Source organism: Pongo abelii, chromosome 20 (assembly GCF_028885655.2).
Source record: "Pongo abelii isolate AG06213 chromosome 20, NHGRI_mPonAbe1-v2.0_pri, whole genome shotgun sequence".
NCBI lineage: Eukaryota > Metazoa > Chordata > Mammalia > Primates > Hominidae > Pongo > Pongo abelii.
The window spans coordinates 2,850,362-2,873,036 of NC_072005.2; the positions used below are offsets into that span (position 1 = coordinate 2,850,362).

The 22,675-nt window shown below is 54.1% G+C and overlaps 2 protein-coding genes across 7 annotated transcripts in view; one reads left to right on the top strand and one right to left on the bottom strand.

The window, feature by feature from the left end:
- Positions 1-492: 492 nt before the first annotated feature.
- On the top strand, positions 493-20,827 carry TLE6 (TLE family member 6, subcortical maternal complex member). 3 transcript variants are annotated; one of them, XM_024237209.3, is made up of 17 exons: positions 493-583; positions 1,173-1,258; positions 3,037-3,119; positions 4,483-4,528; positions 5,106-5,147; positions 9,827-9,889; positions 9,981-10,236; positions 10,356-10,372; positions 10,727-10,793; positions 10,902-10,978; positions 11,093-11,130; positions 12,091-12,343; positions 12,566-12,816; positions 15,143-15,284; positions 16,697-16,847; positions 17,124-17,200; positions 18,006-20,827. In XM_024237209.3, the coding sequence occupies exons 2-17, from the start codon at positions 1,208-1,210 to the stop codon at positions 18,108-18,110; spliced, it is 1,719 nt and encodes a 572-aa protein (XP_024092977.2). In that variant the 5' UTR covers positions 493-583; positions 1,173-1,207; the 3' UTR covers positions 18,111-20,827. The 3 variants fall into 3 exon arrangements, with proteins under 3 accessions (XP_024092977.2, XP_054395284.1, XP_054395285.1); XM_054539309.2 differs by having other exon boundaries at positions 10,727-10,978; XM_054539310.2 differs by having other exon boundaries at positions 543-592; positions 10,727-10,978.
- Positions 20,738-22,675, bottom strand: part of TLE2 (TLE family member 2, transcriptional corepressor) — a 32,293-nt gene continuing 30,355 nt past the window's right edge. For all 4 annotated transcript variants that reach the window (XM_024236899.3, XM_024236898.3, XM_054539306.2 and 1 more), the window contains one exon: positions 20,738-21,050. In XM_024236899.3, the coding sequence (XP_024092667.2) occupies positions 20,943-21,050 (108 nt within the window). In that variant the 3' untranslated portion in view covers positions 20,738-20,942. The remainder of the gene's footprint in view (positions 21,051-22,675) is intronic.

A 22,675-nucleotide genomic window follows, 5' to 3' on the forward strand; every position in this document is an offset into this window, starting at 1 on the left:
AGAGCGCTAAAGATTGACCCCACCCACCTCCCACTCCTCACCTCCAGCCATAAGCCACTTCCGGACAAGGCTAAAAATGCGTAAAACAATGCAACTACTCGCCACCTATCCCTCCCCAAGTTCCAGCCTCTGAGCTTCAAGCCCCACGCCCTCCTAAATATCCCCGCCCCTGCTGGGACCCCACATTGCCTATAGCTCTGCAATTCCGCCCTTCCCGGCAGCGGGACCGAAAGGGTTAAGCGGAGGCTCCCGGCTCGCCGAGTGACAGCCTGGCCGGCGGCCGGGGAGAGCCGACCAATCAGGGAGGGCGTACGCGACCCACGTGCGTGAACGGCCTCGCGATTGGCCAGCGCCGCCAGAGGCCTGCCCCCCCCCCCCCCCTCCCGAGCCCGAACCCACGTGCAGCTACTGCGCCTTCATTGATCTGCTTCGCGGTCCAGGTGGCGGCTGGGTGGGGCCTGGGCGGGACGGGGCGGGGACAAGGCGGGACGAGGCGGGGCCCGATGGGTCAAATCGCCTCCGGTCGGGGAAGGAGGGGTTTCCTCTTGGCCTGAACTTGGCTGACCTCCGCAGCTTCCGCCCGGTGAGGGACGTGAGTTGCCAGGCGTGTTCCTGGGGGTTGAGGGGACTCCAGGATTCCCGGCCGGGGAAGGGGCTGCAGGGACGTGGAAGGGAAGGACTGAGGCAAGGAAGCAGCTGGGTGCTGCAGCAGGGATGGAGGTGTAGAGAGGTCGTTTCTTCTGTCTGATGAATTCCGCCTAATGCACTTGGCTAACTCCTATTCGTCCTTCAATAACCCTTTTCTAGTGATCTCCCTGCGCTTTAGGAAATTGTCTCAAAACTAAGGTTGAGCTTTGGCGACCTTCCCTGGGCTCCCCCGTCCCTGACTGCCCCCAGCAGGGAGTGTGTGTGCACCATCCACCCCAACCTCCTAGGGTGAGGCCTGGGAGGCAGGGCTCAGTTCTTTCTGGGTCCTCGCCCCCATGAATCTGGGCAGCTGGAGGCATTGATAAAGTGAGGACAGGACCTAGTGAACGCATGGGGGAACCACAGGACTGGGTTCCTAGAGAGTTATCAAACTGGGAGGTGCAGGTGGGGTAACGGGTGGCTTCCCTCCCTGGCACTGCCTTATTTTCTGTCCCTCAAGACCTGCCGTCTCCTTGTTGTTTTAGACTCTGGCTAAAGTCTTGGAGGCTACTGCCTGAAGATGACCTCTAGGGACCAGCCCAGCCCCAAGGGCCCCCCAAAAAGCACTTCGGTGAGGAGGGCATGTGGTGGGATCAGCCCTCAAGGGAAACCCAGGCCCAGTGCGGTTCAGCCCCTTTCTCATCCTGTATCCACCTGTGACCTGGGCTGGCCCCGTCCAGGCCTCGCAGCTGAAGACAATACTGGTCACTGCTACACTCAAGACAGGTGCCAAGGAGCCGTTTTTTTAAAAAAAATTAAGTGTAGGCTGGACATTGTGGCTCACAACTGTAATCTCAACATTTTGGGAGGCCAAGGCAGGAGGACCACTTGAGCCCAGCAGTTTGAAACCAGCCTGGACAACGTAGTGAGACCCTGTCTCTATAAAAAATAAAACTAGAAGAATCAGCTGGGCCTAGTGACGTGGGCCTGTAGTTGCAGCTACTCGGGAGGCTAAGGCAGAGGGTTCGCTTGAGCCCAAGGAGTTTGAGGCTGCAGTGAACTATGATGGTACCACTGCACTCCATCCTTGGTGACAGTGAGATCCCATCTAAAAAAAAAATGTAGCTTCTAATCACATATGTGATAAAAACACAGGAACACATCATGTATTCGGTTAATGTTTTACAAGCAGTCCCCGCTCCCTGCACTTTGCATCCCAGAGATGACCATTTGTCAATTTAGGCTCTCGGGGCTGAGCAGACTTTTTTTTTTTTGTAAAGGGGTCAGATGAGGGATATTTTGTTTTGAGACTTTATTTTATGACTTTATTATTTTTGAGATGGAGTCTCACAGTGTCACCTCGGCTGGAGTGCGATGGCGCAATCTCGGCTCACTGCAACCTCCACCTCCCGGGTTCAAGTGATTCTCTTGCCTCACCTCCCGAGTAGCTGGGACTACAGGCACCTGCCACCATGACCACCACATTTTTCTTGTATTTTTAGTACAGACGGGGTTTCACCATGTTGGCCAGGCTGGTCTCGAGCTCCTGACCTCGTGATCTGCCTGCTTCAGCCTCCCAAAGTGCTGGGATTATAGGCATAAGCCACTGCACCTGGCCAAGAGACTTTATTTTATTGAGTCTTGCTATTGTTGCCCAGGCTGGTGTGCAGTGGCACGATCTCGGCTCACTGCAACCTCTGCCTCCCAGGTTCAAGTGATTCTCCTGCCTCAGCCTCCCGAGCAGCTGGGATTACAGGTGCGCACCACCACGCCCAACTAATTTTTGTATTTTTAGTACAGACAGTGTTTTGCTGAGTTGCCCAGGGTTGTCTCAAACTCCTGACCTCAGGTGATCTGCTCACCTCGGCCTCCCAAAGTGCTGGGATTACAGGCATGAGCCACCTTGCCCGGCCTTTTATTTTAAAAAATATATTGTGCTTCTGTTTTCATCACAAGAATGTGGTGAATATTTTAGACTTTAGGCCAAAGTGCAAAATGGAAGATGCTCTTTACTGAAATAAGAGAGGCCGGGCACGGTGGTTCACGCCTGTAATTCCAGCACTTCAGGAGGTCAGGATGAGACCAGCCTAGCCAAGATGGTGAAACCCCATCTCTACTAAAAATACAAAAATTAGCCGGGCGTGGTGGGGGGGCGCATGTAATCCCAGCTACTCGGGAGGCTGAGGCAGGAGGATCGCTTGAACCCGGGAGGCAGAGTTTGCAGTGAGCTGAGATCGTGCCACTGCACTCCAGCCTGGGCGACAGAGCAAGACTCGGTTTCCAAAAAAAGCAAAAACTGCAATTACTTTTGCACCAACCTAATACCTATGCCGCGGTTGAAATGGAGACCAGGGGTCTTGGGTGTTGGAGCATTGTAAGTTTTATGTAACCTTGCTTTGACCTTTCCAGCCTCGTCCTGGGATCTCGAACTCTGAGAGCTCTCCAACGCTGAATTATCAGGGCATTCTAAATCGGCTCAAGCAGTTCCCCAGGTGAGAGTAATTCCAGGGGCTGGAGGTCTCACGGTGGGAAGGAGCCCCACCTGGCCTCTCTTCCTGGGGTCCTAGTGAGTGGTCTAGAAGCTGCTGGCCCAAGAGACAGGCTCAGGAACAGGAAGCCATGCGGATACCCAGCATGGAGAACCCGGCAATACCCATTCCAGCTTTTGATTAAACAAAATTACAAACAAATATTAAAATTTTGATTTTTCTGTTTGACATGGATTTGTTGGCATTCAGTTTTATTGTTGAAAAATACTGCAATGGCTGGGTATGGTGGCTCGCACCTGTAATCCCAGCACTTTGGGAGGCAGAGGCGGGTGGATTGCTTGAGGTCAGGAGTTCGAGATCAGCCTGGCTAACATGGTGAAACTGCATCTCTACAAAAAATACAAAAATCAGCCAGGCTTGGTGGCAGGTGCCTGTAATCCCAGCTACTCGGGAAACTGAGGCAGGAGAATCTCTTGAACCCAGGAGGCGGAGGGTTGCAGTGAGTTGGGATTGCACCATTGCACTCCAGCCTAAGGCTACAGAGTGAGACTCCGTCTTAAAAAAAAAAAAAAAAAAAAATACTGCATGGGCTGGATGCAGTGGCTTGCACCTGTAATCCCAGCACTTTGGGAGGCAGAGGCAGGAGGATCGCTTGAGCCCGGAGTTCAGTACCAACCTTGGCAACATAGCGAGATGTCATCTCTTAAAAAATAAACAAAAAAAAATCTAGCTGAGTGTGGTGGTGCACACCTGTAGTCCCCGCTACTCAGGAGACTGAGGCAGGAGGATCATCTGAGCCCAGGAATTGGAGGCTTCAGTGAGCCATGATTTGTACCATTGCACCCTAGCCCAGGCAACAGGGTGAGATTTTGTTTCAAAAAAAAAAATATTGAAGAAAGTGGTGGGGCGCGGTGGCTCACATCTGTAATCCCAGCACTTTGGGAGGCCAAAGTGGGCGGATCACCTGGATTCAGGAGTTTGAGACCAGCCTGGCCACCATGGTGAAACACTGTCTCTATTAAAAATACAAAAAATTAGCTGGGCGTGGTGGCTCATGCCTGTAATCCCAGCTACTTGGGAGGCTGAGGCAGGAGAATCTCTTGAACCCAGGAGGCGGAGGTTGCAGGGCCACTTGCACTCCAGCCTGGGTGACAAGAGTGAGACTCTCTCAAAAAAAAAAAAAAAAAAAAACAGAATATACTACATTAAAATCTTACTGAACTTCTTGACACTGCCTTAAATTTGGCTTTGAGAGCCAGTGCCTTCAGCTTCATTGAGACCCTCCCTAGGGGTTGAGGGTGGGGCTTGCTCTGGGGAAGGGGTCCTGAAGCCACAGGTCTTCCAGCCTGTCCTCCTTCCCCCTCAGGTTTTCTCCTCATTTTGCTACGGAGTTGGAGAGCATTTACTACTCGGTGAGCCAGACCCAGGCAGCCCCAACCAAGGAGGGCCCCACTGGGACAAGCCGAGGCCGTGTTTTCCCAGCCCTGCCTCCTGAGTGCCCTAGAGAGGTTCTTTTCCGCCAAGCACTGTGCCTCACGTCTGTAATCCCAGCACTTTGGGAGGGCGAGGCAGGTGGATCACCTGAGGTCAGGAGTTTGAGACCAGCCTGGTCAACATAGTAGAGACCCTGTCTCTACTAAAAATACAAAAATTAGCCAGGCATGGTGGCGGGTGCCTGTAATCCCAGCTACTCGGGAGGCTGAGGCAGGAGAATCGCTTGAGCCCAGGAGGCAGAGGTTGCAGTGAACTGAGATCACACTGTACTCCAGCCCGGGGAACAGAGCAAAACTCCCTCTCAGAAAAAAAAAGTAAGGACCATACATCAGTGTAGTATGAAAGTAAAAGAGAAAACAAGGTGAAAACAAAAATTTTTTAAGGTGGGGGCGGGTGGGGGGAGTAGGGACCAGAGAGGTAGAGCAGCTTGCCCAGGGTCACACAGCATTCACACCCGGACCACCTCCCGATGGGATCTCTGTTTTCCCTTTGCAGCTGCACAAGATCCAGCAGGATGTGGCAGAACACCACAAGCAGGTGGGTGACCAGGAGCTCAGGGGTGCGGCTGTCCCTCCATGAAAGGCATGAGAAAGGACAGAGTGGGGGCCGGGCACAGTGGCTCACACCTGTAATCCCAGCACTTTGGGAGGCCGAGGTGGGCGGATCACTTGAGGTCAGGAGTTCGAGACCAGCCTGGTCAACATGGTGAAACCCCGTGTCTACTAAAAATAAAAAAAAATTAGCCAGGTGTGGTGGCGGGAGCCTGTAGTCCCAGCTACTTGGGAGGCTGAGGCAGGAGAATCGCTTGAACCCGGGAGGCGAAGATTGCAGTGAGGCAAGATTGTGGAACTGCACTCCAGCCTGGGCGACAGCGAGACTCTGTCTCAAAAAAAAAAAAAGCAGGAGATGGTGAAGACAGAGGACGAGGGGCAGGTCATGCAGAGCCTTGTGGGCTGTGGGAAGGACTTGGGCTTTGACCCCAAGGGAGGTGGGAGCCATGGAGGACTGCTGGCGGAGGAGGGACATGCCCTGACTTGGAATCCCCCGTGATATTAGCGGAGGCCCCATATCTTGGGGAGCATCTCCTGTCCTGTCTCTGAGCTGTTTCCAAGAGAGGGTCAGTCCTGCTCCTTCCGTTCCCTGGGCCCCTGCGCAACCTAGATGACCCTTTGCCGGTCAGTTGCTTTGGAAAGAGAGAGTCTGTGATGGGGCAGGCACCCGGCTGTGTTCCTCTGCGTGTCTGAGTGTTCAATGAGGGGCCATATGACATGGAGCGAGGGGAGCTCTGCATGGGAGGGGGCGCCCAGGCTCCCACCTGCCAGCCCAGGGCGCCTGGCCCAAGCTGAAGTACGCCTTCCAGCCCTGCCTGTCCTCCCGCCACCTGGCCTTTTCTCCCAGGCGCTGGCAGGATTTTCCGCCTGTGCCAGATGTAACTGGCAGGGGCCCAGGGCCGTGTCTGCAACTTAGCAAGGCCTGGGAGGAGGGGGGCAGCGAAGGGAACAGGGTGAGGGGGGCCAGGAAGCAACCAAAACATGGTTATTCATTCAACAGATATTTATCCACCACCTCCTTGCCAAATACTGTTGTAGAAGCCAGGAAAATAGCAAAGAACAACGCAGAGCTTCCCACCCTTGGGGCGAGTGGAGCCTGGTAGATGGAGTGTTAGGGGATGAGGGCTGGGCAAGGCGGGGGTGGAAGAGAGCAGCCCCAAGGGGATTGGGGAGGCCAGAGTGGGCGAGGGTTGCAATTCAGGGTGGTCGGGGAAGGCATGCGAGAAGGTGACATCTGAGCAGAGGCTTAAAGGACATCAAAGAGGAAGTGTGGCTGTCTGGGATGGGAGGGATATTTCAGGCAGAGGGCACAGCCAGTGCGAAGGTCCTGAGGCAGGACGGTGCCTGTTGTGTTGGTCCTGAAGGCACTACGAGGAGGCCCGCATGGCTGGAGCAGAGTGAGAGGAGGGAGGGGGCAGGGCAGGCCACGCAGGGTCCTGTGAGCTTCAGAAGGACTTGGGCTCGAACCCCGAGGGAGGGAGGTGGGAGCCATGAAGGGCTGTGGACAGAGGGCGGGCTCTGGCTACTGTGGAGAGGACAGAGAAGGAGGGATGAGGGCAGAAGCCCAGGAACCAGTTAGGACAGTCCAGGTGTGGAATGTTGGTTGCTTAGTGATGAGAAGTAATTGAATAATTGTGGATGTGTTTTGGGAGGAACCTGACCACAGCTGCTGAGCATCAGGATACGCAGGGGGTGAGGGCCCCAAAGCAAAGGAGCCACTTGGGTTGGAGCCAGACCCAGGAGGGTCCCTGCCCAGCCCCCACTGCAGGAGGCCCCAGGATCCCTGGTAGCCCAGCCTGGCCTGTGGTCCTGGGCAGTCCGCTTCCCCCACCCCCTGCTTCCAGTTCCGGGCTTTCCCAGCCGCCTCGCTGTGCTTTCAAAATCCCCATCAGCACAGCCCCCTCCTCTGCCAGCCCGCCTGCCACTCTCCCCCGGGAGGGCCTGCTAGCAGGCAGAAGGGAGCCACACTTTTCATGCTGAGCGCATTAAAGTGCCGGTAAATTGCGCATTAACGAGGCGGGGTGAATTGGAGAGGGCTCCCCTGGGCTTTGCTGCTGCTGGGCGGGCTCAGCTGGGAAATCCATCACTGGCTGCCCCAGGAGGCAGCCTGGAGTCCCCCCGCGGGGCTCCGATGGAGGGTCTCCCCTCCCAGCCCCTCCCTCCGCCGTCCTGCTAAGGAAACAGACAGGTAGCCTTTTTGTAGAAAAAAACTTAGAGATAGGATCACTCGCCTTGCTTTCTTTTTTTGTTGTTTTGACGGATCATGCTCCGTCTCCCAGTCTGGAGTGCAGTGGCAGGATCTCAGCTCACTGCAACCTCCATCTCCTGGGTTCAATCGATTCTCCTGCCTCAGCCTCCCAAGTAGCTGGGATTACAGGTGTGTGCCACCATGCCTGGCTAACTTTTTATATTTTTAGTTAGAGACAGGGTTTTGCCATGTTGGCCGGGCTGGTCTGGAACTTCTGACCTCAGGTGATCCGACCGCCTCAGCCTCAAAGTGCTAGAATTACAGGTGTGAGCCATCGCACCTGGCCAATTTCTTTATACTTTGAACATGGCTACTAGACATTCCATATGAATGACTATATGTATGATTCCAATTATACTTGTACTAGATGGTATTGATCTAGATTTTATTCTGTTTACTGGGAAACTACATTTCAATTTGGGATTGGCAGTGGTCAGACGGCTTGATTTTTGTTGCCGTTTGTTGTTTTAAATAAAACACCAGACTGGGTGTGGTGGCTCATGCCTGTAATCCCAGCACTTTGGGAGGCTGAGGCAGGCAGATCACCTGAGGTCAGGAGTTCGAGACCAGCCTGGCCAACATGGAGAAACCCCATCTCTACTAAAAATACAAAATTAGCCAGGTATGGTGGCGGGTGCCTGTAATCCCAGCTACTTGGGAGCCTGAGGCAGGAGAATCGCTTGAACCTGGGAGGCGGAGAAAATTAGCTGGAGGTGGTGGTGGGTACCTGTCATCCAAGCTACTCAGGAGGCTGAGGCAGGAGAATTGCTTGAATCCAGGAGGCAGAGGTTACAGTGAGCAGAGATGGCGCCATTGCACTCCAGCCTGGGTGACAGAGCAAGACTGTCTCAAAAGAGAAAAAAAAAATTACCACTGACTTGTTTCTATCAATTCTTCCCAGCAGGTAACCCTCAGTTTCTTAGTATCTTTCTAAAGTTTAAGTGAATTAAAATGTCTTCCTCACCTAGGGAGACATAGGTATGCTGTTTTGCTGCTTGAAGCCTTTTTTTTTTTTTTTTTTTTTTTTTTTAAAGACAGAGTCTCGCTCTGTCACCCAGGCTGGAGTGCAGTGGCACAATCTCGGCTCACCGTAAGGTCTGCTTCCCGGGTTCACACCATTCTTCTGCCTCAGCCTCCCAAGTAGCTGGGACTACAGGCGCCTGCCACCACGCCCGGCTAATTTTTTTTTTTTTTTTTGTATTTTTAGTAGAGATGGAGTTTCACCATGTTAGCCAGGATGGTCTCGATTTCTCGACCTCGTGATCCGCCCGCCTCGGCCTCCTAAAGTGCTGGGATTACAGGCGTGAGCCACCGTGCCCGGCCTGCCTGAAGTCATTTGAAGCAAAGGGTGGTGGTGGTCAGGTTTTCTTTTTGAAATATCCCATAAAGAGTAGCTGGGGCCAGGTGTGGTGGCTCACACCTGTAATCCCAGCACTTTGGGAGGCCAAGGCAGGAGAATCATCTGAGGTCAAGAGTTTAAGACCAGCCTGGCCGACATGGTGAAACCCTGTCTCCACTAAAAATACAAAAATCAGTCGGTGTAGTGGCATACACCTCTAATCCCAGCTACTTGGGAGGCTGAGGCAGGAGAATCGCTTGAACCCGGGAGGCGGAGGTTGCAGTGAGCCGAGATCGCGTCACTGCACTCCAGCCTGGACCACAGAGTGAGACTCTGTCTCAAAAAAAAAAAAAAAAAAAAAAAAAATGTATGCCAGGTATGGTAGGCTGGATGCAGTGGCTTACACCTGTTATCCCAGCACTTGGGGAGGCAGAGGTGGGAGGATCGCTTGAGGCCAGGAATTCAAGACCAGCCTGGCCAACATAATGAGACTCCCATTTCTACAAAAGTGTTTAAATTAGCTGAGCATGGTGGTGCACACCTGTAACCCCAGCTACTCAGGAGGCTGAGATGGGAGGATCACTTGAGCCTGGGAGGTTGAGGGTGCAGTGAGCTGTAATCGCACCACTGCACTCCACCCTGGGTGTCAGAGTGAGATCTTATCTCCAAAAAAGTAGATGAAGGCTGGGGGTGGTGGCTTATGCCTATAATCCCAGCACTTTGGGAGGCTGAGGTGGGCAGATCACCTGAGGTCAGGAGTTCGAGACCAGCCTGGCCAACATGGTGAAACCCCATCTTTACTAAAAATACAAAAATTAGCTGGGTGTGGCGGTGGGCACCTGTAATCCCAGCTACTCAGGAGGCTGAGGCAGGAGAATCGCTTGAACCTGGGAGGCGGAGGTTGCAGTGAGCCAAGATTGTGCCACTGCACTCCAGCCTGGGCGACAGAATGAGACTCTGTCTCAAAAAAACAAGTAGATGCTAGACCTCCTTCTACAGGTGGGGATAATCATGCTGTAGGATGGCAAACCCTTAACTGCAACAATGTTTAACTGTTTTGGTGCCAACCTCCCTCTAGATAGGAAACTTCTTACAGATTGTGGAGAGCTGCAGCCAACTCCAGGGTTTCCAGTCTGAGGAGGTGGGTTTCTGGGTCTTCAAGGAGGGGAGGGGACAGGTTTGGGTGAAGGCTCATCCTCAAAGCTCTCACTGCCTCGTTCCTGCTGGGCCAGGTCTCACCTGCTGAAGCAGCCAGCCCTGGGACGCCCCGGCAGGCGGAGGACAAGACCCGGCAGGAGTCGAGCTTTGAGGACATGATGGCCACCAGGTCCTCTGACTGGCTCCGGCGGCCTTTGGGGGAGGACAATCAGCCAGAGACCCAGCTGTTCTGGGACAAGGAGCCTTGGTTTTGGCACGACACTCTGACCGAGCAACTCTGGCGGATTTTTGCCGGCGTCCACGATGAGAAGGCAAAGCCCAGAGACAGACGTGAGTGTCCCCGAGGGTGAGGGGGAAGGGGCGGCCCCAGGTTGCATCTCAAGGGCCGTGCAGTGAACCCTGCTGTTCTCTCTCTGTCCCCCTCCTCCTCTCCGTTGTCATGGTGACAGAGCAGGCACCAGGCCTGGTGAGTAAACAACCTCAGCTCTACCCAGAGGGGTGGGCTTCCGGGCAGGAGGTTGGGCTCCCCCAGGTCAGGGCACTGGGGTTCCTGTGGGATTTGTCTTCCTTCCGTCCTGCCCCTCGGGTCCCCTGGGGGGGGACTTGGGTGATCCAGGAGGCTATACTGGAGTAGCCCGGGACCCACAGCCCAGGGCTTCCAGGACCCTATACCCTGACTCTCTCTCTGCAACTCTGCCTGGACTCACAGACGGGATCCCAGGCAGCTGACAAGCCCCGTGCACGCTGCCCAGGAATCCCTGAGGTCGTCTGGTCCTAACAGGCAGGTCAGCAGGCCTGATGAGACTTTTCCATTTTCCAGGGGCAGGAAAGCAAGGCACCAGGATCCTGTGACCCAGGAACAGACCCATGTCCCGAAGATGCCTCCAGTAAACCCAGCGGGCAGGGGCCGACCGACTCCAGGCGGGATGGGGTGGGGGGCATCCTGCGCTTAGGAGCCAATGCAAGCCAGTTAGTCCCTCTTGTCTCCCCGCTAGCCCCCAGGCCACCTGAGACCTCCTCCAGCCCCCCTGAGGGTTCCCAAGACAACAACACAAGTTGGGGTGTGGTCCAGGTGAGACCCAGGCCTGAGCTGGTAGCCCAGTGTGAAGGCTGCCCAGGTGGGGTAGAGGAGGGGGGCACAGATGTGCGGGGAGGCTGGGGGCAGCTGTGATCTCCCTGCCTGCAGGAGCCTCCTGGAAGAGCCTCTCCGTTTCTGCAGTCCATGTAAGTGTCGGCACTGTTTGCTTTTGGGCGGGGTGAGGGGCAGCGGGAATTCCTTCCCGTCTATACCTCTGTTCCCGACACATAGAAGGGAACAGAGGTGTAAGACTTTCTTCCCCTTTTCCCATCGCTACTCTGCCATCCTCTCCAACAGCAGCTGCAGAGTCTGGGTAGAAAAGTGCAGTGTTAGGCCGGGCGCGGTGGCTCACGCCTGTAATCCCAGCACTTTGGGAGGCCGAGGCGGGCGGATCACGAGGTCAGGAGATTGAGACCATCCTGGCTAACACGGTGAAACCTCGTCTCTACTAAAAATACAAAAAAAAATTAGCCAGGTGTGGTGGCGGGTGCCTGTAGTCCCAGCTACTTGGGAGGCTGAGGCAGGAGAATGGTGTAAACCCAGGAGGTGGAGGTTGCAGTGAGCTGAGATCGCGCCATTGCACTCCAGCCTGGGCGACAGAGCGAGACTCTGTCTCAAAAAAAAAAAAAAAAAAAAAACAGCAACAAAAAAAGTGCAGTGTTAAGTTCACAGGATCGCCGCCCCAACACTGGGCTCAAGGCATTTGGGGAAGACATTTTCATGGAAGGGGGTGGGGTGTAGCTGTGTTAAAACTGGATGCAGATTGTCCCAGACTTGTGGAGTGACACTGGGAGAACCCAGATGGGGCAAAGAAAGCTTTTCTGGGGAAGGGGCATAATAGCTAGGACCCTAAAGGATGAATAGGAGTTCTTCCTCCTGGGACAAAGCAGTCTAGGAAGGAGGCAGAAGTATATGGAGGGCTGTGGCAAAGGGACAGTACTGGAAGGAATGTGAGCAGGACATTTGGGGAGTCTGAGGGTAAAACAAGGCCTGAGAGGGGGACCCAAAAATCTGAAAATGAAGCCCCTCTAGGCCTTGATGTGTGGCTCCCACTGGGCAAAGGGGCTCACAGGCAGGTCAGTTACCCCGAGGCCTCCCCTCCCAAGATCCTGGGACCCTGAGGACTTTGAAGATGCATGGAAGAGGCCAGATGCCTTGCCCGGGCAGTCTAAGAGACTCGCCGTCCCGTGCAAACTGGAGAAGATGCGGATTTTGGCACATGGGGAGCTCGTGCTTGCCACGGCCATCAGCAGCTTCACGCGGCACGTGTTCACCTGTGGCAGAAGAGGCATCAAGGTGTGGAGCCTGACTGGCCAGGTGGCTGAGGACAGGTTCCCTGAGAGCCACCTGCCTGTACAGGTGAGGACGGCCTTGGTTTCCAGGGGTGCAGGGCTTCTGGGAACAGGGGGTTTGAGGTTTGAGTCTGGGAGAGCCCAGATGGTGGAGAGAGGGCTTCCAGGGAAAAGGGGTGTAATAGCTAGGAACCTAAAGGATGAATAGGAGTTTGCTGTCATGAGGCAAAGCAGTCCAGGCAGAATGCCACAGGGGGGCGACAGCTCACAGTGACTTTGCCCATCCCAGACCCCTGGGGCCTTCCTGCGCACCTGCCTGCTGTCCTCAAACAGCAGGAGCCTGCTCACCGGTGGCTACAACCTGGCCAGCGTGAGCGTGTGGGACCTGGCGGCGCCCTCCCTGCATGTGAAGGAGCAGTTGCCCTGTGAGGGTCTCAACTGCCAGGCCCTGGACGCCAACCTGGATGCCAACCTGGCCTTCGCCAGCTTCACCAATGGTGTGGTCAGGATCTGGGACCTGCGGGATCAGAGTGTGGTCAGGTGCGTTTGGGGGGTGGGAAGGGGAAGCATCCTGTTGCCAGCCTCCTGCCACCACCTCTGCCCGCCTTCCTGCCACCACCTCTGCCCGCCTTCCTGCCACCTCCTGAACCTGGGATATAGCACTCTCCCAGCCAAAACCCCTTGCCCCCTTGAACTTGCATTTGAGTAAGTTGGAGGTGCGGACTTGAGTCTTGGCTGGATAGCGTTCCTTGCAGCCCAGGGCATTTTACTTTTTGTCTGCCTCAGTTTCCCCACCTGGACACAGGATGTGACAGCCCCAAACTCAAAGGATTGTTAGAAGGGCAAATTTGTTGTAAAAATATAAAACAGCAGGCCAGGCGTGGTGCCTGAAACATGTAAACCCAGCACTTTGGGAGGTCAAGACGGGACAAATGCTTGAGCCCAGGAATTCGAGATTAACCTGGGTAACATAATGAGACCCCATCTCTATTTAAAAATAGGTATATATAAATTGGCTGGGCGCAGTGGCTCACGCCTGTACTCCCAGCAGTTAGGGAGGCCGAGGCAGGCAGATCACGAGGTCAGGAGATCAAGACCATTCTAGCTAACACGGTGAAACCCTGTCTTTACTAAAAATACAAAAAAATTAGCCAGGCGTGGTGGTGGGTACCTGTAGTCCCAGCTACTCGGGAGGCTGAGGCAGGAGAATCACTTGAACCCGGGAGGCGGAGCTTGCGGTGAGCCAAGATCTGTGCCACTGCGCTCCAGCCTGGGCGACAGAGCAAGAGTCCGTCTCAAAAAAGAAAAAAAATACACACACATATATACACATACACACACACACACACACACACACACACACACACACACATAAATACACATATATAAAAAACAGTCTGGGTGCAGTGTCTCACACCTGTAATCCCAGCACTTTGGGAGGCCGAGGCGGGTGGATCACTTGAGGCCTGGAGCTCAAGACCAGGCTGGCCAACATGGCGAAACCCCCTCTCTACTAAAAAATATGAAAATTAGCCGGCGTGGTGGCACATGCTTGTAATCTCAGCTACTCCGGAGGCTGAGGCAGGAGAATCGCTTGAGAAGCAGAGTTTGCGGTGAGCCAAGATGGTGCCACTGCACTCCAGCCGGGGCCACAGAGTGAGACTCTGACTCAAAAAAAATGTTTACATATATATATATATATAAATTAAATATATGCAAATAGGCTGGGCATGGTGGCTCATGTCTGTAATCCCAGCACTTTGGGAGACTGAGGTGGATGAATCACCTGAGGTCAGGAGTTTGAGACCAGCCTGGCCAATATGGTGAAACTTCATCTCTACTAAAGATGCAAAAATTAGCCAGGTGTGGTGGCACACACCTGTAATCCCAGCCACCTGGGAGGCTGAGGCACTAAAGGCACTTGAATCCAGGAGGCAGAGGTTGCAGTGAGCTGATATCACGCTGCTGTACTCCAGCCTGGGCAACAAAACGAGACTCCATCTCAAAAAAAAAAAAAAAAAAATATATATATATATATATATATACACACACACACACATACAGACACACACATACACATATATACATACGTGCATGCCGGGCGCAGTGGCTCACGCCTGTAATCCCAGCACTTTGGGAGGCCGAGGCAGGCAGATCACCTGAGGTCGGGAGTTTGAGACCAGGCTAACATGGAGATACCCCATCTCTACTAAAAATACAAAATTAGTCAGGCGTGGTGGCCCATGCCTGTAATCTCAGCTACTTGGGAGGCTAAGGCAGGAGAATCGCTTGAACCCAGGAGGCAGAGGTTGCAGTGAGCTGAGATCGTGCTGCTGCACTCCAGCCTGGGCAACAAAACGAGACTCCATCTCAAAAAAAAAAAAAAAATATATATATATATATATATACACACACACACACACACACACACACACACACACACACACATATATATACACATATGTATATTATATATATAACATATAAAATATCAGCGTATGTTTGCAGGAAGCAATGGCTGATGTAAAATATAGCACACCACCCGCCCAGCACTATTCCCCTTCCCTGCTTGAAGGGATTCCTGTAGACCCTCCTCAGAGCTCGGGTGGACTCAGGGTGGAAGAGGCAAGGGGAGGCCTGGGTGAGGCCAAGGGGAGGCCCAGGTGGATGGAGAAGGGAGGCTGAGGGCTGGGAGGGGCCGGCACTAGATCCTGTGTCTGTTTTCTGCCAACTTTGACACTTTGCAGGCAGAGATTTTTGGGTGGTGGCACTGTCCCTTTCATGCCCAAATGTAGTGACTGGTGTTTCCGGGGGCCAAAACCTCAGAGTCTTGGCCTGACTGCCTTCCAATGTCCCTTCTGGCCAGGGACCTCAAGGGTTATCCTGATGGAGTCAAGAGTATCGTGGTCAAGGGCTACCACATCTGGACTGGGGGTCTGGATGCCTGTCTGCGGTGCTGGGACCAGAGGACCATCATGAAACCTCTAGAGTACCAATTCAAGTCTCAGGTGCGGAGGCCGGGATGGGGTCTGCTTGGCCAGGCATCCTCTGGTCCTCAGATTAAAAAATGAGGTTGAGGCCGGGCTCCGTGGCTCACGCCTATAATCCTAGCACTTTGGGAGGCCAAGGTGGGTGGATCACCTGAGGTCAGGAGTTTCACACCAGCCTGGCCAACATAGTGAAACTCCATCTCTATTAAAAATACAAAAACTAGGGCTGGGCGCGGAGGCTCATGCCTGTAATCCCAGCACTTTGGGAGGCCGAGGCGGGCAAATCACCTGAGGTTGGGAGTTCAAGATGAGCCTGACCAACATGGTGAAACTCTGTCTCTACTAAAAATACAAAATTGGCCAGGCATGGTGGCGCATGCCTATAATCCCAGCTAGTCGGGAGGCTGAGGCAGGAGAATCACTTAAACCTGGGAGGTGGAGGTTGTGGTGAGCCGAGATAGTGCCATTGCACTCCAGGCTGGGCAATAAGAGCGAAACTCTGTCTCAAAAACAAATGAGGTTGGCCAGGCACAGTGGCTTATGCCTGCAATCCCAGCACTTTGGGAGGCAGAGGTGGGAGGAAGACTTGAGCCCAGGAGTTTGAGGCCAGCCTGGGCGACATAGTGAGAGCCTGTTTCTGCAAAATATAAAATAAAAATCAGCTGAGCATGGTGGCACGCACCTGGGGTCACAGCTAGTTGGGATGCAGAGGTGAGAGAATGGTTTGAGCCCGGGGAGGTTGAGCCCACAGTGAGCTGTGATCATGCCACTGACTGTAGTCCAGCCTGGGTGACAGAGTGAGACCCTGTCTCAAACAAAAGAAAAAACGGGGTGGGGAGGATGAACTCTGGGAAGGAAAAAAGGTAGTGGTTCTAAGTCTCACTGATGCTCCAAACACCGAGATCATTAGAAATATTCTTTGCAGGCCGGGCGCAGTGGCTCACGCCTGTAATCCCAGCCCTTTGGGAGGCCAAGGCGGGCGGATCATTTGAGATCAGAAGTTCAAGACCAGCCTGACCAACATGGTGAAACCCTGTCTCTACTAAACAAAATACAGAATAATTAGCCAGGCGTAGTGGCCCATGCCTGTAGTCCCAGCTACTCAGGAGGCTGAGGCAGGAGAATTGCTTAAACCCCAGGAGGCGGAGGTTGTAGTAAGCTGAGATCGTACCATTGTACTCCAGCCTGGCAACAGAGCGAAACTCCGTCTCAAAATAAACACGCTATATCAGGTGCAAAATAGGGAAGACTCTCCATTTTACACACCAACAAACTGAGGCACAAATACGAAGTTGCTTGTCCCAGGGCTGCACAGCTAGGAAGGGGTCAGTCACCCGGCCTCCAGGATAGGTCCCCAGGCTCCTGCCTGCTTCCTGGGCCAGGCTAAGACCTAACCAGGTTCCTCCCTCCCCACACTGCCCATTATCCAGATAATGAGCCTGTCCCACAGCCCCCAGGAGGACTGGGTGCTGCTGGGCATGGCCAATGGCCAGCAGTGGCTGCAGAGCACCAGCGGGAGCCAGAGGCACATGGTGGGGCAGAAAGACAGCGTCATCTTGAGCGTCAAGTTCTCCCCCTTTGGTAAGCGGCTGGTGGAAGGTGGGGGGACTCCCCTGCAGCCCCCAGCCTCCCACAAAACCCCACCTAATGCCAGCTCCCCACCCAACCCTCTAGGACACCTCAGAACCCTTCTGTAGCAGAAACCAGTTTTGGGGATGCTTTTGCAGGGGGATGAGGGAGGGGAGGGGGTGGGTGTCTGGGCCCTTCCTCCCCGCTGCCCCACCGGCGTGGTCCGCCCCCGCCCTTCCCCTTTCAGCTGCTGGTGTCCCCATGAGCCAACACCCTCATTTCTCCCAGGCCAGTGGTGGGCAACCGTTGGAATGGACGACTTCCTTGGCGTCTACAGCATGCCGGCAGGGACAAAGGTGTTCCAGGTACTGCCGTGGGCTGGGGGCAAGACCCAGGGGTGGCCCCAGAGGGACCAGCCTGGGCAACACAGCAAGACCCTGTCTCCACAAAAAACTTAAAAATTAGCCAGGTGTGGTGGCTGATGGCTTTAATTCCAGCATTTTGGGAGGCTGAGGCAGGAAGATCTCTTAAGCTTAGGAGTTCGAGACCAGCCTGGCCAACATAGTGAGACCCCATCTCTACAAAAAAGTAATTAGCTGAGCCGGGTGCGGTGGCTCACGCCTGTAATCCCAGCACCTTGGGAGGCCGAGACGGGCAGATCACGAGGTCAGGAGATCAAGACCATCCTGGCTAACACGGTGAAACCCTGTCTCTACTAAAAATACAAAAAATTAGCCAGGCGTGGTGGTGGGCGCCTGTAGTCCCAGCTACTCGGGTGGCTGAGGCAGGAGAATGGTGTGAGCCTGGGAGGCGGAGCCTGCAGTGAGCCGAGATCCCGCCACTGCACTCCAGCCTGGGTGACAGAGACTCCATCTCAAAAAGAAAACAAAAAAATTTAAAAAAAATTTTAAATTAAAAATAATAATTAGCTGAGTGTGGTGGTGCGCACCTGTGGTCCCAGCTACTTGGGAGGCTGAGGCAGGAAGATTGCTTGAGTCCAGGATGTCAAGGCTGCAGTGAGCTGAGATTGTACCACTGCACTCCAGTCTGGGCAACAGAGCAAGACCCTGTCTTTCTTTGAAGGGACGATGCTTCATGCTTAAGCTGACAGGTGGAGACCAGCGGTGTGTGAGCCCTACCCCAGCTCACTGCCCACTGCCCCCCCTCCAGGTGCCCGAGATGTCCCCAGTCACGTGCTGTGACGTCTCTTCCAACAACCGCCTCGTTGTCACAGGCTCCGGGGAGCACGCCTCCGTGTACCAGATCACCTACTGAGGGGCCTCGCTGCTGTCATCCAACTCCGGCTCCTCTTTTCATCCCTTTTTTTTTGTTGTTCCCCCGACCAGGGGGGTCATGGTGGAGGGAAGCAGGAAGGCTCTTCTATGGCATCGCACGATCCAGTCTGTGCTGTACAGACTGGTCGCCGTCACGTGTAATAAAGCACCCGGGAAAGGCAGAGAGTGGACGCGTCCTGTCCTCTGAAGGGAAAGGGGCCTTCCCATCCTGTCCCTGCTCAACTTGTGGAAATCTGGAAGGACTTCGTCCAGCCTGGTGGCTCTAAGCCTTTTTTTTTCCCGAGGCAGGGTCTCACTCTGTTATGCAGGCTGGAGTGCAGTGGTGCCATCACGACTCACTGCAGCCTCTCCAACTACTGGGCTCAAGCTATCCTCCTGCCTCAGCCTCTTGAGTAGTTGAGACTACAGATGTGCACCACCACACTCGGCTAGTTTAATTTTTTTGTAGATGCTGGGTGTGGTGGCTCACACCTGTAATTCCAGCACTTTGAGGTCAGGGGTTTGAGACCAACATGGTGAAACCCCATCCCTACTAGAAATACAAAAATTAGCTGGGCATGGTGGCATGTGCCTGTAATCCCAGCTACTAAGGAGGCAGAGGCAGGAGAATCGCTTGAACCCGGGAGGCAGAGGTTGCAGTGAGCCAAGATCATGCCACTGTACTCCAGCCTGGCAACGGAGCAAGACTCCATCTCAAATTAATAGAAAAAACAAAATTTTGTGTAGAGACGGGATCTTGCTCTGTTGCCCAGGCTGGTCTCAAACTCCTGATTTTACGCGATCCTCCCACTTCGGCCTCTGAAAGTGCTGGGATTACAGGCGTGAGCCATCGTGCCCGGCCTCAAACTCCTGATTTAAGCGATCCTCCTACCTCGGCCTCCCAAAGTGCTGGGATTACAAGCGTGAGCCACCATGCCTGGCCCTCTGAGCTGTTTCCATCCTCGTTCTCTGGGAATCTAGTCACAGCCACAGACTTCGCTGTTGGGGTAGCAGATCTCCACCTCCGCCGCCCGGAGCAGCTCCAATCTCGTCCGGTGTTTCTGGTGTGATTCCAGGAGCAGTGTGAGTGGTCCTGTCCTAGACATGTCCCATTTGACCAGCGAGTCTCCAGTAGGGTGATTCTGCCCCCAGGGGACTCTAGGTGATGTCTGGAGGCATTTCTGGTTGTCACGACTTGTGGGGTCCCCCTGGCATGGAGTGGGTGGGGGCAGGGACACTACTCACCACTGTGCGGTGCCCAGGACGGCCCCACCCCAGAGGATGGTCCAGTCCCGGTGTCCACAGTGCTAAGGTTGAAACAAATTTCCAATAGCTTCACTGGTCGGCCTTCTTCCCACACAAACTAGGGCTCTGGAAACGCCATTTGCCCACCTTCCCTTTTCCAAGCTAGGAAGGGGCCCAGATGTCAACGGGCCTAGGCTCCTTAACCCAGAGAATTATCCCCTTTCCTGCGGTGTCTCCAGAAACGTCCACCAGGGCGTGCCTTCTGTTCTCAGCAGCAACCTTCCCATCTCCTTCTAGAACGTTCCCAGCGGCATCTACTCCGTCCAACCTATGCTGCCTTAAATTTTTTTCTAGAGATGGAGTCTCACTATTGCCCAGGCTGGTCTCAAACTCCCTGGGTTCAAGCAATCCGCCCGCCTCAGCCTCCCAAAGTGTTTGGATAACAGGCGTGAGCCCAGCACTCGTCCTAACCCATGTTGTACGTGGTAGCCCACTTGAGCTTCCAGAACACAGGTCTGATTGCCCCCCCACTCTCCCTGCTGCCCGCTCAAGCCTCATCTGCAGGCCTCGTTCTCCAGAAACTGGCTGTCTTCTGGGTAACCACCAGGCCAAGCTCCCCTTGCCTCTGAGATGTCGCATCCGCTGTTCTCCTCTTTCCAGAACAGTCTTCTCAGTCCTCTGGGGGCTGTTTCTCATCCCTTAGTGCTCAGCGTACCCCTCCCCTCCACTGGGCAGGGACATTTGCTCAGCCCTTTGCCGTGTGCGGGGCTCTTAGAAATCCTTGGAATCTAGCCAGGTGCAGTGGCTCATGCCTGTAATCCCAGCACTTTGGGAGGCCGAGGTGGGCCGATCACCTGAGGTTAGGAGTTTGAGACCAGCCTGGCCAACATGGAGAAACCTTGTCTCTACTAAAAATACAAAAATTAGCTGGGTGTGGTGGTATTCCTGTAATCCCAGCTACTCGGGAGGCTGAGGGAGAAGAATTGCTTGAGCCAGGAGGCGGTGGTTGCAGTAAGCTGAGATCGTACCACTGTACTCCAGCCTGGGCGACAGAGTGAGACTGTCTCAAAAAAATTTCTACCTGGAGGCCTGAGTGACTACCTGGAGTAGAGCCCTGTATACCATGTGGTTATGAGCAAGGAATAAATGCATCAACCCTGAGACTCGGGGGGCTACTTGTTACACAACAGCATCTAAACTATCCTGCCCAACACAACTCCTGTGTCTCGGAGTGGCTCTCACACACCAGGCAGACACCTCTGAATATCCTGCAGAATGAATTCTCGTTACGTATGACCCCATCCCCAGGACATGGTTGCCTCCCAGTAACCGTGCCCAAGAGGAACAATAATCACCGGTTCCCCAGCCCGAGAGAGATGCGGATGTGATAAATACATTTTATTTCCACCGAGGTCCCCTGCCCGTCGGCCCCCACATGCAGCAGGGGAAGGTGTGAAGCCGCTGGCCAGAGAGCAGATGGGATGAACGGTTCCTAGGCAGGGCTAGGAGGCGGCTGCTAGGATGTCTGTCCCGGCTGCTGCTTCCCCTAGGAGTCTGGACTTCGGGTACAGGAAGCGGGGGTCATGTCTCAGTAGACTACCTCATACACGGTGGCCTTCTTGTCCCCCGAGCCTGTCACGATGTATTTGTTATTTCTGGAGATGTCACAACTCAGGACTGAGGACGACTCCTTGGACTGCCAAGGGAAGGAGAGAAAAGGGCACGGTGAGGCATGGTCCCCACAGATGGGTGTGTGGGCAAGGCTGGGGCGGAGTCGGGAACAGGTCAGGACTCGCCTCCTGAGCGACGCGTTTCGTTTTTTTTGAGATGGAGTTTTGTTCTTGTCGTCCAGGCTAAAGTGCAGTGGCGCAATCTCGGCTCACTGCAACCTCCACCTCCCGGGTTCAAGACATTCTCCTGCCTCAGCCTCCCAAGTAGCTGGAATTATAGGCACCCGCCACCACGCCTGGCCAATTTGTGTGTGCGTGTGTGTGTGTGTATATATATATATATAATTGTGTGTGTGTGTGAGACAGGGTCTCTGTCACCCAGGCTGGAGTGCAATGGCGTGATCTCAGCTCACTGCAACCTCCGCCTCCCAGGTTCAGGCAATCCTTCTGTCTCGAACTCCTAAGCAGCTGGGATTGCAGGTACATGCCACTATGCCTGGCTAATTTTTGTATTTTTAGAAGAGGCAGGGTTTCACCATGTTGGCCAAGTTGGGCTTGAACTCCTGACCTCAGGTGATCTGCCTGCCTTGGTCTCCCAAAGTGTTGAGACTACAGGCGTGAGCCACTGCACCCGGCCTCATTTTTGTATTTTTAGTAGAGACTGGGTTTCCCCATGTTAGCCAGGCTGGTCTCAAACTCCTGACCTCAGGTGATCCACTACCTAGGCCTCACAAAGTGCTGGGATTACAAGCGCGAGCCACCGCGCCCGGCCGAGCGACTTGTTTTCTAGAGACAGGTGCTTTGGAGCTAAGTCGGATGGGCAGAACAGGGCCTCCATTCCCTCAATACCAAGAGAGATGGAACTGAAGTGCTGCCCTTTCTGGAAGCTCAGAGTGGGTATGCACCAGGCATGATGTCACACAGCACAGCAGAGGGCCAAGGCAATGGCCTAGACCAGGGATCGGCAAACTTCACAAAGGACCTGGTAAACATTTTAGGCTTTGCCTAAAGTCTAAATAAGTCTATGTCACATATTCTGGGATTTTTTCTTACAACCCTTTGAAAATATAAAAAACTGGGCCAGGCACAGTGGCTCAGCACTTTGGGAGGCCGAGGCGGGCAGATCACCTGAGGTCAGGGGTTCCAGACCAGACTGGCCAACATGGGGAATCCCCGTCTCTACTAAAAATACAAAACTTAGCCAGGCATGGTGGTGGGCACATGTAATGCCAGCTACTTGGGAAGCTGCGGGAGGAGAATCGCTTGAACCCAGGAGGTGGAGGCTGCAGTGAGCTGAGATCGTGTCACTGCACTCCAGGATGGGTGACAGAGCAGGACTCCATGTCAAAAAACAACACTGTACCAACCAGGACGGGCATATTAAAAAGACAGCCAATAACAAGAGTTGGTGAGGATGCAGAGAATTTTAAAATCTGAATCACTGCTGATGGGGATATAAAATTTGAAAAACAGGCCGGGTGTGGTGGCTCACGCCTGTAATCCCAGCACTTTGGGAGGCCAAGGCGGGTGGATGAGGTCAGGAGATCAAGACCATCCTGGCTAATACAGTGAAACCCCGTCTCTATTAAAAATACAAAAAATTAGCCAGGTGTGGTGGCAGCTGCCTGGAGTCCCAGCTACTTGGGAGGCT